Source organism: Monopterus albus, unplaced genomic scaffold, assembly GCF_001952655.1.
Source record: "Monopterus albus unplaced genomic scaffold, M_albus_1.0 scaffold6.1, whole genome shotgun sequence".
Classification (NCBI taxonomy): Eukaryota; Metazoa; Chordata; class Actinopteri; order Synbranchiformes; family Synbranchidae; genus Monopterus; species Monopterus albus.
The window spans coordinates 1-18,832 of record NW_018127886.1 but is presented as its reverse complement, the minus strand read 5'-3'; the positions used below and the strand labels follow the sequence as shown (position 1 = coordinate 18,832).

At 41.1% G+C, this 18,832-nt stretch overlaps 1 protein-coding gene across 1 annotated transcript; it reads left to right on the top strand.

Moving 5' to 3' along the window:
- The first annotated feature begins 3,930 nt into the window (after positions 1-3,930).
- LOC109968556 (NUAK family SNF1-like kinase 1) lies at positions 3,931-17,071 on the top strand. The gene is made up of 7 exons (XM_020614908.1): positions 3,931-4,249; positions 8,825-8,945; positions 9,710-9,861; positions 11,287-11,352; positions 12,775-12,894; positions 14,357-14,489; positions 14,640-17,071. The coding sequence occupies exons 1-7, from the start codon at positions 3,953-3,955 to the stop codon at positions 15,785-15,787; spliced, it is 2,037 nt and encodes a 678-aa protein (XP_020470564.1). The 5' UTR covers positions 3,931-3,952; the 3' UTR covers positions 15,788-17,071.
- The last annotated feature ends 1,761 nt before the right edge of the window (positions 17,072-18,832 follow it).

Here is an 18,832-nt window from a genome sequence, read left to right as displayed (position 1 = left end):
TATACTGCTGCCCCCGCGACCCGGCCCCGGATAAGCGGAAGAAAATGGATGGATGGATGGATGGGTTCATGTGTTTTTTCCAGCTTTCACAGCTTGAATCATTTATATTATATACAAGAACAACACAATGATTTAAATGTTATTTGTTATAGTAAGATTTGACCATATTTTTCGTCACGTTTATAAACAATGCAGAAAATTCCAAACGGTTAATTTACTTTTTGTCTCTTTATGTTTGATATGGTGAGATAATAAACTTATGTTTTCAAAATCAGTATTTGTGTTTGCCCTAGAACATCCTTCATATGTGATTTAAAAAGCAGTAATTTGGCAGCGCTTTCATGCCTCTGCTTTATTCAGGTTTATAATAGCACAGGTGTGTGCATGAACTGAGCTCCCCCTTATGTCATCTCTTATGTTTCTTCTCCTAAATGTGTTTGCCACAAGGTCTTTCTGTTCTGACAACAGCTGTTCTGTTCTGTGGTGCTGGTCTCTGTTCAGGCAGAGCATGACTCACATCTACTCAAGCAGCTGGAGAGGAACTCACTGATGTGGTGCTGCTTGCACAGGGGATTCCCTTTCTTTGCCACAAGGTTGTGCTGACTACATTCAGCCCTCACTCCCAGGTAAAGTGGACTTGCACAGATGTATTGAAAGTTATTGTGCTCATATGGTAAAATACGATATAGTGTGACCACGTTGCTGTACTGTAGATGATAATATTACACTGTACTTGCTTCAGATAACTATATACCTAGTACAGAGTATCCACATGCCAGTATTGTTGGTCCTTGGCTCCCTTTTGTGTATGTCTTCCCATAGTGGTAAGACCTAAAATAAATATCTGTCAGAGTCAGAATCAGCTTTATTGGCCAGGTGTGTTGAACACAAGAGGAATTTGCCTCTGGTACAGTGGCTCTCATTGTGTATGTACACTGTTCTTCTGTAAGGCAACGAGAAGACAAGTAAAATAAGACTGAGAACAAAAAAGAAAGAAAACGAATGCGCATTAGGAAAATAAAGTACATATATTTTAAATGTCTTTATTTTGTTTATTTTGCTTTTTTTATGCATATTGTGTGCTATGTATATGGCTATCTTTTAATTGCTTATTTACTATGATGACTATAAAAATACTGAGCTATGCAGCAGTGTTTTGAAAATACATGGCTCTCCTTGTTTATATTGTTTATATTTGTCAGGTTTGCCCGGCTGCCCCTGCCTCTCTCACTTCTCTCCCTCTATTTTAGCTCCCTTACCCCTGATTTCTTTATCTGACACACCTGCTTCACGTCCCCTGAATCACCACCAGCTGCACCTGATTAGTTTCTCCCTATTTATACCGTGCACATCGTCCACTTCCCTGCCAGTTCTTTCTAGACTCTAGCCCGTTTCTATGCCGATCTATTAGTTTGTCCACTATATGTATTTGCTCACGCTCTTCATCTCATCTCAGCTCTGTTCCTGCCTTGTGCCCCGTGATCTCATCTCAGCTCTGTTTCTGCCTTGTGCCCCGTGTATTGTCTTCCCAGCCGCTATCGCTCCTTCAGACCACGGACCTCCACGTCACTCCACATCACTCCACCACGCAGGTCGATGCACAGTCTCCCATTAACTGTTACTGACTGTCCCCTCAGCAACCAACCACCACGACCAGTCCAGGAGTGAATCCTAGCGTCCGCAGCCCGGCCTCTTCCTCATCAACCCACCACTAACTGTATGTTTTCCCGGACTGCCGCTCGACACCCGGTTCTCCTCCTTATTCCTTCACCTGGTTGTACACGTATTTTCACTGTAAATAAACAGAGCACTTCTTGCACCGAAGTCAGCTACCTGGGTCCGTCATTTTTTACTCGCTCACCTCCCTACCAGAGCGTTTCTAACAATACTGGTGTTGTTTTGTATTATGTAATCCCTTAAGTGGGTAGTGGTGGAAGAAGTACAGAATTCTGTGTTCTGCATTCAAAATGTTAAGTAAAAGTACAAAGGTTTTAGCATCAAAATATCAGAAGTAAACATACTATGAAAAATAGCACATTTCATTTTAATATATATCATTTTATTGCATTATAATTATGAATGCATTATTGTGTATATCACATTTAATGTTGCAGCTGGTAAAGGTGGAGGTAATTTTAACTGCCTTGTGTTTATAATTTCATATACAGTACTGCTGAACAACTTGTGAATTTCCCACCAGGGATCAATAAAGTGTTATGATTATACTCTACTTTTCAGATGAACTGTACACAATAAAGTTATCAAAGAAATGGAGTGGAGTAAACAGTACTTCTTTCCACCACTGTAAGTGGGGTTGCCATGTCCTGTCTTTATTTAACTTTGCGTGTTCACTTGAATATTGGCCTGACAAAGGTCATGTTGGTTGAAATGTTGTAATAAAAATGAATATATTATTTGGGAGTATGTTTATTTCACTGCATGCGCAGTCTCTTTTTTTATCTTTGACAGAGATATGGGACAGGTCAGAGCAGGGGCACTGGCACGAGATAACAACATAGCAGCGGCCATAGAGACAGAAAGCCAACAAGGAGTGAATGGGACTGCATTCTGAGCTGCCTGTTTATGGTTCAGATTTGATAATTCAGAGGAGAACAGTTGGCTGGCGTTGTGCTTAGCGCCATACAGGGATATGCATGCTCTGTGGAGATCTATAACCCAGATACAGACCCCTGGAGTGTGGGACTGTTGGGGTATGTCTCTACCAGCTTTACACATCCAGAGGCTGTAATTTTTGCCCATTCTTCTTTACAAAATAGCTCCAGTTCAGTCAGATTGGATGACAAGCATCTGTGAACAGCAATTTTCAAGTCTTGCCACAGCAGGACAATGACCCTAAACATACAGCTACAATGGAATGGTTTAGATCAAAGTGTATTCATGTGTTAGAATGGTCCAGTCAAAGCCTAGACCTAAATTCTGTTGCAAATCTGTGGCAAGACTTGAAAATTGCTGTTCACAGACACTCTCCATCCAATCTGATTGAACTGGAGCTATTTTGTAAAGAAGAATGGGCAAAAATTGCATTGTCTAGATGTGCAAAGCTGGTAAAGACATACCCCAAAAGATTTGCAGCTGTAATTGCAGCAAAAGTTGCTTTGACAAAGTATTGGCTCAGGGGGGGCTGAATACATATGCACGCCACACTCTTCATCATGTATCATTTTCCTTCCACTTTACAATTATGTGATACCTTTTGTTGGTCTATCAAATAAAATCCCAGTAAAATACATTTAAGTTTGTGGTTGTAACATGACAAAATGTGGAAAGTTCCCAAAGAAAATGACCAATATGACCTTTACAAAAATTAGTCACATGAATGTTTTTTCTCTTTCTGTCTTTTTTGCTGCTTATGGAAGTTTGATTACATGCAAATTTAATTAACTACATGCAAATGCAGTTTCTGGTGTCTTTTCAACATTTTATTATGCTTCTGTCACTTTTTCTGATGAAAGACAGTTATTTGTTGCATGAGCACACAGGGTCAGAAAAACCTGTATTTCCCCTTTACAAGGAAATACATTGGTAATAAGGATTTTTGGGTTGTAAAGCTGTTACCCCATTGATGAACTTTCCAAATGATCTTAATTTGTTCTTTAAACATTTCGAATGAAGTTACATTTAAATTATTAATGGATTACTGTAGTTTTATTAGCCACAATTACAAAGTCACTGCTTCCTCTCAGTTTCTTTTCTTTTCCAGGATTTTTTTCCCCCCTGCTCACCTCATAGAAAAGTACCAAACGTGATGGATGTAGTGTAGAGTGTCTGACCTGCATGACATACCAATACCATACATGTCTTCATACCTTTCTCTTGCTGTTGATCCGGTCAAGTCTGCGCCGTCGGAAAGCCCAAATTGAAGGCTACTCCTGACAGGTGCTCACAGTGCGCAGAGAGGATGGGCAGACGAGAAGCACACAGCAGAGCCACAATGAAAACCAGCGACCGCCCCGAGCTCGGCTGTCCGCAGGACGCAGCATTCACCGGTCACTGTGCCAGTGTGGAGTCTCCGAGGCTGGACAGCCACCATCCCTGCAGCACGGACATGCCTCAGAGAGACCGAGACATGGAGACGGTGGACCGGCCACCGAGTGCTACAGCGCCAATGGAAGTGAAGAAGCACCATCACAAACACAACTTGAAACACCGCTATGAGGTGATGGAGACTCTAGGGAAAGGCACATACGGGAAAGTGAAGAGGGCGGTAGAGAGAGCAAGCCTAAAGACGGTGAGCCATGTGTTGTTGAGCATGATGCAAAATATTGTTGTAACCTTTCCACTGTTATGCGTCTCAAAGATGCCATCTTTTCTAGCCTATAATATTTAACACGCGGAGTGAAATGTAAATAGCTCGCTGACCGGTAAATAGACTATTGTGGCGCTCATCTGGTTCGGATGAGCGGAGCTGGCCTGACCCTATCCTAAACTGTGATGAACCTGATTCTGAAAGCATCACCTACAAAAAGCTTTATTGACATAATTAGATATGCTTATGCAAGATTTCCTGCTTGTGTGTGTGTGTGTGTGTGTAGGTGTGGCGACCCAGGTGGTAGGTTGATGTTGACGATTGTGTATTAAATACTAATTTGGAGGTGGAGTGGAATGTGTGTGTCTGTGGGTGTGTTTGTGGGTGAGCTCATGGACTGATGCTGAACCCAGATCTTGCACCCTGCTGCCAGGCTGAGATGCCTTTGGTCTGACTCACTCAGCACTTGAACAAGTGGATAAAATTACTACAATAGGTCTCCTCGCCTGACCCCCTCTACCAGCAACCGAGTGAAACACATTCATACACCAGCACATCAACACAGGCACACTGAGAGAGACATGTTTCTGTTAAACTTTACATTCTAAATATCCACCATGTGTGAAAAAAGAGGGCAGAAAAACAGAGTGGAGGATAGGAGATGAATGGAAAAATATACAGACGGAAGGAAGCTCTGTGTGTGTGTGTGTGTGTGTGTGTATGCAGGGTCAGTGGGCTTGTTGGACAAGGGGAAAATGCTAAATTCCTCAAGCCAGTTGCCAGCACATACCAAGAATTCTTTGAAACACAACAGACATTATTTTTGGAAACAAGACCTAAAAACATACACCAGTTGCTTGTTTTGTTATTTTCTGCTAAATTAAACAGGCTGTTCTGAGAAAAACTTGTTTTTCTGGGAAATTCACCTGTTTGCTCTCTTGCCAAGAGTTAAATGTGAAGACTGATATCACACTCATCTGTGTTTACATAGTTGAAGACTGAATAGCTTTGCATTAGTACTGGAAATGGTGGGGCGGTGGGGGGGAGGTGTGGGGGCTGTCCTTGGGCAACAAAATCTAACCACCAGCAATGCTAAGGGCTGGTAACAGAAAAGAAACAGATTGTGCGATGCGTGGTTCAACCATGTTGGAAGTCTGAATGGCCACACTCAAGTGCAGAAAAGCCAGGTGTTGTAGAGAGAGGGGAAACGCAGTATCGTTTAAATATGGGGATAACAGTGCATTATTCTAGGCAGTCTCTCCAGGGGGACATTCACTGTTGCATTTGATTGTTCATGTGAAAAGTGATAGAAGTAGGAATAGTACTGAGAAAGAAAAAAGAAAACTGGAGGTGGGGCATCTGTCCCTGATTTCTCACGGTTGAAGTCAGTAAGAGACAGAAATGGTTGGGCACAGACCCAACCAGCCATCTGACTTCTGATGGAGTGTTATGACCTCTTAAAGCTTGGTAATTAACATGTGATGTCTGTTTAATTTGTACAAAAAGATCAGTGGAATAAGAATAATGTGTGGTTTTACAGGAGTATATGTGATGGAATACTTCACGGCCAGGGGAAGTGACTTCCTGAAGTCACCAGAAGAAGCTCCAGAAGTCATTGACCTGGCCAAGCACATAACCCTCCCATTAAACCACATACTGACAGTTTTACACTAATGGTCTTAGTCCAGATTTAACAAACAAAATATAATGTGCTCATTACTGAGTTTAAAAGGTGGTGGTTGGACTTTGTCTTTGGAGAAAGCCGGGCTGGTTTTTTCTACTCTTAAGCCAAGCTGACCAGCTGGCGGCTTCGTACTGAACTGTGTATTTTTCAAAATGCCACACTTTTGCTTTATGGGTACATGTGGGTGCCTGTGCCGAATCAATACGTTGAATACATTGTGGAGCCCTGCTCCCATCTGATCGCCATTCATCAGTGCATGGCACCCTTCTGAAGTTCCTGCTCATGGAAAGTGACAGTGTATGTAGCTAGATGGTGAGGTCAAGTGTCTAGTTGGCACGGATCATGTATGTGTCCATTCATTATCTATACCACTTATCCAAAAGAGGGCCATGGGGGAGCTGGAACCATTTCCAGCTGACACTGGATGAGAGACGGGGTCCACCCGGGACAGGTTGCCAGTCTATCACAGGGCTGACATGTAGACAGACAACCACACACATTCACACTCACTCCTAGGGGCAATATAGAGTCACCAATCAACCTAAGCTGTATGTCTCTGGACTGTGGGAGGAAGCCAGAATACCCAGAGAGAACCAATGCAGGCACAGGGAGAACATGCAAACTCCACACAGGAAGGCCCCGGGTCGACCAGGGCTCGAACCTGGAATCTTCTTTGGGTCCTGTATAATCCTGCTGTTAAATCTTTCTTAGATGCAGCAGGGATCTTTAGTGATACTTAGGCTTGTGTGTGTTTGTGTGTACATCCTAAGGACCAGTTTGAGTTGCATGTGCATGTCCTCACACCAATAGCTGCACAAACATGTGATTGTGTACATGTGCATGAGTTAATCTACACAGATTATAAAATATTGTAAAAGAGTATTTGATTGCATCTGCATGACTTCTGCAGTAAACATAAGTAGCTACTTAGATTTCCTAAAGCTAGTTTGACGTTTTTTGGCCAATATCTTTCTCACAGCACATTGTGAGAAATGATACCTTGTTTGTGAGAAGGACACTCTCGAGGCCATACTTAAACATCATACTTATGCAGCATATTTACATCCACAGTGGTGAAATCACATGCACAATCACACACCCTTCCTCCTCACACACATGCCTGTAAAATGCTCTTAGTGCCTTGAAGGGCAAGCAATACCCAGACTGTGTTTCTCTTCTCTGTGCTCTGCTGATCAGACCTTAATGCCAAGTCTGCGAGGGGCATAGAGTTACAGTACAATACAAATCTTTGACATACTTCTTTATCTATTCCTTTCACCTGTTCTGTTAGTCTCCTACATCCTACCTCTTCATCCCTGCAGCTTATTTCATATTCTTCCTTTTTACATTCTCACATTGCTTTCCCACCTGCAGGTATTGGGTGAGGAAAACATTCACAGGCATAAAAGTATCCACATATTAATAGCTCCCCATGCTTGGACATGCACCATTCAGATGACAACCACTGTGTGGCTAATTTGCGGCTCAGCACCCAGGTCCTCTGGACTATGTGAGCTGCCCCATCAGTCTGGAGTGATGGTGAAATGAGAAAAAAACATTCTCATACAGTATGCTGAAAGTCTAATTATAGAAAAGATGCAAACCTAAAAATAAATAAATAAAAAGCATTTCCATTGCTGGACAGCATCACATCAGCTGAATAAGGTCAGATCAGATCCTGGAATTCCCTGGAGTGCATTTGTGTTGTGTTGCATAACTGTTGCGGTTGATAGAGCGTGTGAATTGTGGTGTGCAGTGTCTTGTAGCGGGTTTTTCCAGCAGCTGAGAATGCTGGGGCTGTGACCCAGAGCAGAGGCCAGCTTGCCCATAGGGCTATGTTAGAATATCAACCTCACAAAGTTGTCCTGCAGCCTCAACAACACATTATAAAACATTTCTCGCTGTTTTGTTGTCCTTTTTGAGTGTATAGTATTGCTGAACAGGACACCCTCATGTCTGTTTATTTGCCATGCTTGTCATTTTAGATGTTGTTGTGGTGACAGTTATCCAGTGAGTTTTTGGGGCTCATGGTGGGGTTTCTGTTTTGGGGTTTGATGGTTGGGGGTTACACCAAGGTACAGTGTGAGAATAGATTTTAAGTAGCTGATTTTTGTTTATAAGACATTAAATGGTCTAGCTCCACTTTATTTAGGTGAATTATTGCAGTGGCACAGGCCTCCAGGATCCCTTAGATCATCAAACCAGCTTATCTTAGTGGTTCCAAAGGGTCAGACTTAAAGCTGTATACAGCTTAAATACTGTATATTTTATTGATTTATGATTTTGAGTTTTTGTGAAGCATTTTGGTCAACTGGATGTTGTTTTAAAGGTGCTGTAGAAATAAATTTTGATTAGATTAGATTTAAGGAAGCAGAGGGTGAATAGTGCAGCCATCAGCCTTATGCCCCTGAGCATGCTCAGTTCACTGGAGGCCTGCTCTGCCTTTAAAACCCACATAATCACCTTTAATACCCAGAGATTTGATTTGTTTGTCTGTATGTGTAATTCTATCAACAGTATGTATTTGTGTCTCTATTTCAATGTATGCGATCTTGTGCACGCACTGTTTATCAGTGTTGAATTGAGGTTTTGTGAGGGTGGTGAAGGGGGGTATAAGTAAACTTGTAGGTTTGCAAAGGAATTAATTAAAAAGGAGTCTGTGTTTGCTGGCACCAGATATTCTGTGAAAATGGACAACAGTCACTATGGTAACGACAGTCCCCTGATGACCTAATGCTGTTTTCTGCTGTGGAATCAGATTTCATCGTTGTCAACGATCAACACTTGGTTACTGGAGCGGTCAAAATATGTGTTAATTGAACATTAAGCTTCATATAACATGTATTGACTCAGCAGTTTGTCGTTTTTCTCAGGTGGCAATCAAGTCAATCCGCAAGGAGCACATCACCAATGATCTGGACAGAATTCACATCCAGAGAGAGATTGAGATCATCTCCTCACTCAGGCACTGCAACATTATACGCTTCTATGAGGGTAAGATGCAAACAGATGCTCACACACATACACACACGCATCACACACAAATTCTTAACATCATTGTAAATTATTACTTAGTCCAGTCGCAGATGGATTTTTGGGCTCTAAATGCTTTAATGAAGGCTGCATGAGACTAGTGTCATGCAAATTTAGTTCACAGGGACTTACATTACAGATTAGTAGAGCTGGGAAAGCAAAATGGGTGTTGTACTCCTTCACCACATCAGTCATAACCATCCAACCTACACAGCAGAGTTTGCAGGAGTGATGTGCAATGCCGATTTGCTGTCAATAGACAAAAACATCTTATAATTGTCAGCAAATCTCATTTAAAGATCAAAATAAACACTGAACTGATTCCTTGTGCATCCAAAGGCTGATATTCTTATTCTTATTAAAATTCCATCAGTGTGCCACAACGTTGTACCACAACTGGACTTCTTACAACTATTTGAGTAACATCTGTTAAATGTTACACTGCCCAGCTAAACACAGTGATGATAGATGGGCTAACACATTATCTTATGTGATTTGATAATGATTACAAAAATATAGAATGTCACCAGCCTTATTCTTTCAAATGAGTCTAATCCATTATTACAGTTTATGCCAAATCACACTGATTACACTGACCCATACATTTGAAGCCTTGTAGCATCTTGATTATTAATATCTTCATTTCTATATATACAGAAGAGCAAATCTTATTGTTATTTAGTAAAGATTTGTGGTTCTAGAAATGTGTCTTGTGTCCCATGCAGTGTTTGAGAGCCGGGATAAGATCGTGATAGTGATGGAGTATGCCAGCAGAGGAGAGCTATACGATTACATCCAGGAGAGGAGGAGACTGCCAGAAACAGAAGCCAGAGGCATCTTCAGACAAATAACATCTGCAGTCCACTACTGCCATAAGGTTCACACACACTTACTATACAGTGGAAATGGATCACAAGAATTCAGTAGAAATGAGGATGCCACATGTAGACACGTGCTGAATTTTTTTGCTGTGGTATTCAGCTGTGTACCAGCAAATACAGACACTCTGAATCCTCTAAACCCTAATCCCAATCCTAATCCTGCACAAAACCTTGACTTGAGTTGTCAGATCTCTCTGGGTTAAAAGCGCATTATGTCCTGGTTGTTTTTTACAGTCACACACTGACACATTTAATAAACACATTCTGTTCGCATTCACATGTAAGCCCGGTCAAAGGAATACAATCACCTTTGTATCCTTGTTTTCACTGTTGTAAATCAGCAGCTATGCCAGAAAACAGGGATTATCAAGGAAATACATTAATCCTATTAATGCAGAAGTGTGTTACAGTAGAAGTCAGGGTCTGTGCCTGACAGTCACCTGAGCTGGATATGACAGAATGGGTTTTGTTGTCATATGATTTTTATTTCAGGTTGGTTTCTTCATGAATCCCTTGGGGATTTTCATTCTTGTAGCTCTGTAGTGAGCAGGGAGGTGGACTCTGTGCCTCTTCTGCCCTTGTATATTGTCCCAAAAGAGACACAAATGTTCTGGCATCCATTAATTATTAAATGTGCTTCTGTGGTATGCAGGGCACATAGAGAAATTATCAGGAGAAGAATGAAAACAAATCAGGTCATTTGCTGCTTTTGCTATTCTTTCAATCAGCTTACAATCACTTAAACATAGCAAGAATAAAATCTGGTCAGCCACATAGGTTTCTGTCATTTTTGTTTTTGTCTTGCTGACAGTACAAAGGTCATGGGTCATTTCCTCCTCTCAAATGTTCTGAAGGGGATGTAATTATCGAAAGAAAGGTGACTATTCTAGCTCAATAGTCAGTGGCGTTAACAGAAACTGACAGCAGCATTTAAAGTTTTTCTGCATCACACATCTGAGTGGCCACAGTTACCTGTAATAGTACTGTCTCTTATGATTTACTACCTACTTGGTGTCACTAAAACTGACTATGCCTCCTATTAGCTCTTCATTATTCAGGCTCTTCCTCACCAGGCTCCACAGCTGTCTACACTCTCTGCCCTCTCATTGGCTCCCAGATGCTTAATGCCATCAAGAATCTCATGATATGAATTAACCCAAACAAAGGATTTTCTCATGCCTGACAACAGTTTAGCAGTTTGAGAGCCCCTCCGAGATGTCAGACACATGACCCTGCAGCACGAAGATTGAGTTGAATATCAGTGGTTATGAAATTATAACTGAATGCCAAATCATCCCATGCACTGCAGACATGGTTTATATTGTAAGTCTTATGTTTGTATGCTAAGAGAAAACATCTGACTGTAAACAGGAGGGAAGAGCAGCACGGGACCTCATGTATGTGTTTCGTTTGTCTTGCAGAACGGCGTTGTGCATCGAGACCTCAAGCTGGAGAACATTCTTTTAGATCAAGATTTGAATGTAAAGGTAATCTGCCAGTGCATCAGTGAATCCCTGATTAAAATACAACTACTGAAATTATACATGCTACCGGACTTTGTCAGCTGGTTCACTCATTAGACAACAGTGCAGAGTAACACTTGACCGTAGCTTTGACACTACCAGATAATTTTGCCATTCAGACCAATTTCATTTTCTTCTTACATGAAAATATCACAAAAATCTCAAAAGGTGGTTTGAGATTTTTGCCCCTGCAAAACATGAACAACAGTCTGTAGTCAGTGGCTTCTCACAACAGCCCATGTAAATCCAAGGCACATGTATAGGAGTATGTATATTTGGAAGAGTGTGTGTACTGTAATAATGCAAACATTCAACACTGAGGCATGCCTCTGCTGAACACTGTAAAGAGTAAAGGAACCTTACACAGATGTACACTGCATGAATGCCCATACAAACACACAGTAGCACGTGGAAGGTTAAACTGTATACACATCATTAATGCTACTATAAGTATAACTTCATATATGTGAGTTGGCTTGAGTGCACAGTGTTGTCGTCCATATGTGAGGCCTCTGTTTCCCTGTACCTCTGCTCCATGGATGTAAAGCTGTCCTGTTGACTATTTTTAACACCAGAGGGCTGATAGGGGGCTGGTGTGCATGTTAATAATCTCTTCAGGTGGAGAGGAGCCTCAGTATGTCTGCGTATGGCTCTTGCAGCCAGTGAGTGATTGTTCCATTACATGAGAATAAGCAGCCTGATGTTTTTTTGCCCTCTTGTCTTTCTCACTCACACTTACTTTGGCAAAAGCTCAGCATGCCTATTTCTGGCTCCTCTTAAAAGGAAATGTTTTGAGGTATTGTGTTTTTGCCACATGACTAAAGGTTTGCAGTGCATACTCAGTGAGCAGGAATCCAGATTGCGTGAGACTGAGTTTAAGTGTTGAGGTGAATGGGTGGAGTCTTGGAATATTTTTGCCTATTTTGGCAGATTTTTAATCATTTTGATTTTACTTTTATATACCACATGAAAGTATGTTTAACATGCCAGTGTTTGGTATACTTTTCATCAGTACAACCTCATTTTTTGACCTGACAGTTATTTGTACTTTTTATATAACAGTAAGTTGCTTTTTTTTTTTTACATATTTTTCAAGGTTTTGTTTCTTTTTTTCTTTCTTTCTTTATTTATTTGACAAATGTTAATGTTTAAGGTTTCATTTAATATGTATTGCCTGCTTTAGTGGTCCTTTTTTCAGTTGCATCACTTTTGGCTGGTCTTTTATTTATTAAGAGACTGACTGTATTAAATAATTCCTAAGGGTTTCTAAGCTACACTAATGTTGGCTTAGAATACATGTTAGTGGAGCAGTAGCAGCATTACAGGTAGAAGGAACACAAATAAATATCATCAAAATGTATTCATTTGTGTTCTGTCTTTCCACAGCTGGCTGACTTTGGCCTTTCCAGTCATTTCCAGAACGGCACTTTGCTGCAGACCTATTGTGGAAGTCCACTCTATGCTGCGCCAGAGATAATGAAAGGACTGCCCTACCAGGGTCCAGAGGTGGGTCAACATGCTGGATTACGAAATTGTTTCCAGACATTTTGGGTTTTCAGTTACATCATAGTGAATCACTGAATTCAAACACAGAACTCATGGTGCACGGAATGATGCACCAAAATCTGTTTAAAATCCGCTAAATGTAATGCTGTTACTGGCAAAACTGAGATGGCATCACCTGTTACTTGCACCACATCTGGTTATTTTTTGTTTTTTACAACAGTATTATTTTAATTTCTTTGGTCACTTGGAAGCAGAACAGGTTTAAAACAAAACGGACATATTGTCACTTGATAAAGTTGGTGTATCTGATATATGGCAAACAGCCACCCAGTCTGCACATCCAACAGACACAGAGCAGCATTAGCATTCACCTGGACTCATGGTTCTGGCCACCCAGCAAATTTTGTTCTCCTTTTAGCTCTGTTTTGGTCTGTACCAAGTCCTAAGGCAAATATCTGGCCCTTTAGCTGTTAAATGCTCTACTGTGTCCATCAGCTAGTCATTACATTTGTCTGTCTGCTGTCTGGTGGGCAGGTAGTGTACAGTGGGTCTGTCTCTTTTATTGAAAACAGCTGCCAACTATGGTTGGATACTGGCCTGAGAGGGGCCATAAAACCAAAACTGCTGAAAGATGGCAAAATTCTGCAAAGAGCTGAGAGGACCTAACAAGCTGGGTGACATTTCTCTGTGGGCTCATCACTATGAGTGAGTCCTTTCACATCACACACTCCCATTTGAAAGGGAACTGCATTTTATAAAGTTTGTTGACAGGTCTTGGGAAGTACTACTGCATAAGTGGGGACAAAGCTGTATAAAGCTTTCTGTGGCTCCAGAGGAAATTGTGTGAAATCTGATAAATTGCCTCAAGTGATATCACTTGAGCCAGCATCGGTTGGGGCTGAAGATAACAAGTTAGAACATTTTAAGTTAGTTTGAAGTTTGAAAGTGACCTCTGTAGGCTGCTCTTCATTTCTGCTATAGGCTAGCAGCTCGAAGCTACATTAGCTGCTACTAGCATCATACCCCCTAAATATCAAACTTGACAGTAGCCAAGTTGCATTAGGGGTAATATGACCCTGGGCAAGAGGCGGGGTCCACACTGGACAGGTCAGCAGTGTATCACAGGGCTGACATGTAGACAAACAGAGTTAAACTGTCCATCGTGTCCCTGACAATGTTATAAGAGTGTGATGCCAAACTGGTGGAATATTCATATATTAGCTACAATATATAGAAGTATATTTGGATTAGTGCAGCTGTAAATCACCGACAGAGAAACCAGAGTAACTGGGTTCGAAATATTAGATTTTGTAAAAATGAATGTCTTAAAATGAAAAGACTCATATATTTAAATGTTATGTTAAAAACATATCAAATCATTTCCTAGCCTATAATATGAACTCAAAGCCTGAATCTAATGAGTTTTGTGATGTCCTTCGTTATCTGTGTTGGTGTGTGCTAGGTGGACTGCTGGGCACTGGGGGTGTTGCTGTATGCCCTGGTGTACAGCTGCATGCCGTTTGATGGGGCCAGTCACACCATGCTCATTGAACAGATCTGCCAAGGCTGCTACCACAGACCCGACCCCCCCTCAGGTAAACCTTTACAGTTTATGTCTCTGTTACATTTCTCATTAGCAGCTTGCCCAGTGTGATTGCTTTGTGTGTTCTTACTAGTATCCTGTTAATTACATTGTGTTAGTCAGTTTGGCTGCTATAAATAAATGTTGTTGCTGTTCCCTCCAGATGCCTGCGCTCTTATCGACTGGCTGTTGACAGTGCGTGTGGACGAGAGAGCTACGATAGAGGATGTGGCCAACCACTGGTGGGTGAACTGGGGTTATGAAGAGAGTGTGTGCGACTGCCCTTCATCTTCACACCAAGAATGCCCCTCCCCCTTGCTGGCTCGCTACATTGACTGGCAGAATCAGATCGCTGCTGACTGCAACGTGACTGTTGACCCAGGGCCCCTATCCTCAGATTCCTCCTGTCCGCCTCAGCTCTTTCCCCACCCATTTTACTTCAGCTTACCTTTGAGGAGCAGTCATGGAGGAGGAGGAGGAGGAATGTCAAGCCTCAGGAAGTCACGCAAAGAGAATGCAATTCCCCAGACTGCACTGGGAACTTGTGGTGGTGGCTCCTCTGCTGCAATTCCCTCCACTACCACTACTGAAAGAAAGAAACCCAAAGGTATTCTGAAACCCCAGAGGAGTTTTGACTCACTCTTTCACAGCCCTTCTAAAGAAAACTCTCCATCCCAACCATGTAATGCTGCTGTCCAGTCTTATGGAGCACATGCACTTGCTCACACACATGCTGAAGTCTTCTCCACCAGTCTACCACTTCCCTCTACATTCACTCAGCCCTCATTCAAAATGCCCAAGAAGGGGATACTAAAGAACTTCTATGGAGGGGAGTCAGGTGATGGCTCATCATCAGAGAGAATGGGCTCTGGAGTGGGAATTAAAGAGAGTGATGCAGGTAATTTGTGCTCCCACAAACACCACAGCTGTCTGCCAGCAGTAGAAGATAGTCCCACCATGCACACAGAGGCAGTAAGAAGGAGGAAGGGTATTCTGAAGCGTAACGGCAAGTTCTCTCGCAGTCTGGATCTTCCTGATGAGCGCCACTCATCTCCCTCTTCAGCCTGCTCAGTATTCCCAGAGACTCTGCAGCAGCTTCTCCAGGCCACAGTGGGCCAGCACAGCCGCCCCTCCAGTGTGATGAGCGAAGACAGCCTCTTCTCCTCTGATTCCTTTGAGCTGCTGGACCTCAGCACCCAGTCACATCATAAGATTTTCTCACGAGGGATGCAGCACAGCGCCTGCAGCTCAGAGGAGGATCTAGTTGTATGTAGCTCCATGAATCAAGATGTCACACTTTTGACATCCTAAACTGTCACACATGTGCAGATACAACTGAAATATGTGTCACGTGTGCTCAAGAATAACAACATTTGTGTGACAGTCAAATCCTGCAAATCCCTTAAAACTGCTCGGTTATGTTCCTTCCAGTTTGGCTTGGTCAGAAGCTTCTCCATAAGTGTCAAATTTTAAATGTCCTCATCTTTCCGCTGCTGACAGTTGCTGTTGTTGTTCTCCTCTATATTTATCTTTACCAGTTTGTGAGGGGCCGACAGTGTATGATCACAACAGGCAATATGTGAAAAACACAAAACATGAATCCTGATCTGATCATTCTCACAAACGCCACACAGTCAGAGATTGGATATGTATCAGATCTAGGACCACATCTGCAAGTGATCAGATCTTATATGGAATGAATTCGATTTCTTTAGTTTGAACATCCGTGAAAAGATGTGAGTCACTTCTGCAGGTTATGTGAATGTAGCTATAAACAGATCTATTGTGAGGCTAAATTCTACTAAACTGTTGTGATACTTCACGCTTAAGAACTAAACAAACATTTTATAAATGGTTTACAAGTCACTAAAATGTAGGAAGCAGATAAAAGAATGTTTTAGTGTTTATTAATGTATAGGTTTAGCCAGTAATTACAGCTACTTCTATAAAGTTCTGTAAATTACAACTGCGTTTAATTTGTTGTCATTTATTGTGTTCAACCACATTATAGTGTGTTTTAAGCAATGTATTAAATGTTTAAATACTGCCTGTGAATGCTTTTTAGGAGGGTTAAAGTGTTCCCTCTTTCACTACATCTTTCATCATATTTGTACTAGACAGTATTGTACAGAGCAGTTTGACCCTTTGCACCAACAGAGGCAGCGTGAACACTATGGATCACATTGTGTTTTACTATGACACCGCCAGCACTGCTGTGGATGTTTAAACAGGTCATGTATGCAGCACATGTGAGCAGTTTTAAATATGTAATTGTAATATGTAATTTTCATGCTGTTGGAAAGGAATTCTATGATTCTGTTGTTCAAGTATTTCATACTTAAAAAAAACAAACAAATTCTGTTAATTTTACTACTTTGCTTTTGTCTTTTGTCTGATGAGAGAAAGTAGCAGAAGAGACTAAAGATAAATATTACAAAGCACACACTGTACAGTGGAAAAGGACATTTTAAAGACAAATAATTCTTATTATAAATGTTCCCTATGTCCTAATGCTAAGGACGTTTTCTTGTGACACTACAGAGAATTCAAGAAACATTGCTTATGACAGACAATAAAAAATCTATTTAATTCATTTCCAGTCTCCACAAACAGAGCTCTATTTCAAACTGGTTTCATTATGGTTCATGTGCTTAAATAAAAATACATTAGAAAAGACACGGTAGAAGAAATCAAAATGTTAATGAACTATGTTCATTTGAGGGTTAGGTTTATATTTGATTTGATCATTTTGTACAAAGAAAAGGGATTAATACAGTACATGTTGAAAAAAGGGAGCAATGGAACACTGACTTGTGCTTTCCCTTGCTTCCTTTATTGGCTTTTACTACATACTTTTCTAAACAAAGTCCTGCAGGGCCCTTGTCTGTCTCATGGAGAGAGCCCATCATCACTGTCTGGTAAAAACCACATACTGTATGTCCAGATTTGGGGACACTTTCAGGGTTTGTACTTTTTTTTTGAACATCGAACCTCTTTGGCTCATGAAATGCCTTCAAAAGTTATTAAGTATTTTTAAAAATCTACATGTACCTTATTTAAAAAGGTTGGAAAGTTAAAGTCTGCCCTGTGGAGGTTGATTGTAGGGGATTTGTAGCCAAGACAGCTGTCTGTCTGCTAGGTGAGTTAAAACTGCAGGGTGGTTCTGGGAGGCTGGAACACACTGTTGAGCCTTCTCGGAGTCATGGGTCCTACTCAGTGAAACACCAGTTAGTGAGAGGATGCCCACCTGATGACCCTGTAGACTTGCCTTCACTCCTACACCCACACAGAACTTGTGTTGGTGATAATATAGTTACTTTTATTAGCACAAAAATTAAGACAAAAAAGAAATCAGTAGTTGTGCTCATGATGCAGCAAAGCACAGTTTATTGGAGCATTTATTGTGAAGCAATGTGAACATTAAAGAACTGAGCAACAGTGTCATCTCATGGCCATTTGATGTAGTTAGCACAAACTGTCACCTTGCTGGTAGAACAGGTGGAAAAATGCACTCTGCTGGCATTTTATCAGGTACAGCTAGCTAAAACTAATGCAGTCCAATACATTAACAATATATCCTCCCTCCAGGAAGGTTGTAATGTTCAGTGTTTGTTTTTTAAAAAGTGTTGACTGAACAGTATATTCATTTTGGAAGATGCCTGTGGTGCTTTTGAGTTACAGTATATTACATTCTACTGGGAAATATGATGATCATAAAGGTAGAAACGCTTGTTTAGGAAATGAGAGTGCATTTTACTGGTACTTTTTTTTACACTATTTTTGTTTTAACTTGAAAAATTACAGTGTCACAGAAATATAAAAAAGCTCCATGCTGAAATGAAATTTTCGAACATTTTCATGTGATAGTGAAATGATTTTTAAACTTTTTTTTGTTTACCCAAAGCAAAAAAGAAAAACTCAGTGGTAGCTCCACACATGCTGTTTTATCATTTTCTCTAGGCAACTTGCTACATGACAATCTACACTGTCTCAGGAGGGTGTGCCAGGTAACAAGACAAGGTCATTTGAAATGTACCTAAACATCCATCACACTACTATTGTAATAATTACTAAGGGTGTGATAACAGACAAACAGAGGTGTAGGCTGAGATTGACATGCAGTTTATTTAAGAGCTAGGAAAGGGAATATGTGTGTGTGTCACTGGTTGTTGCTGAGTGCAGGGAGGATGCTGTGGTTATAGTTTGAAAATAATAGCAATGTCACAGAAATATCAAAAAAGTTGCATTCCAAGTTGATCATTTCTATCACTTCATGTGATAATAAAATGGTTTTTAACCAATTCTTTTTTTACAAAGAGCAAAAAAGGGAAACTCAGTGGGAGCTCCACACATGCT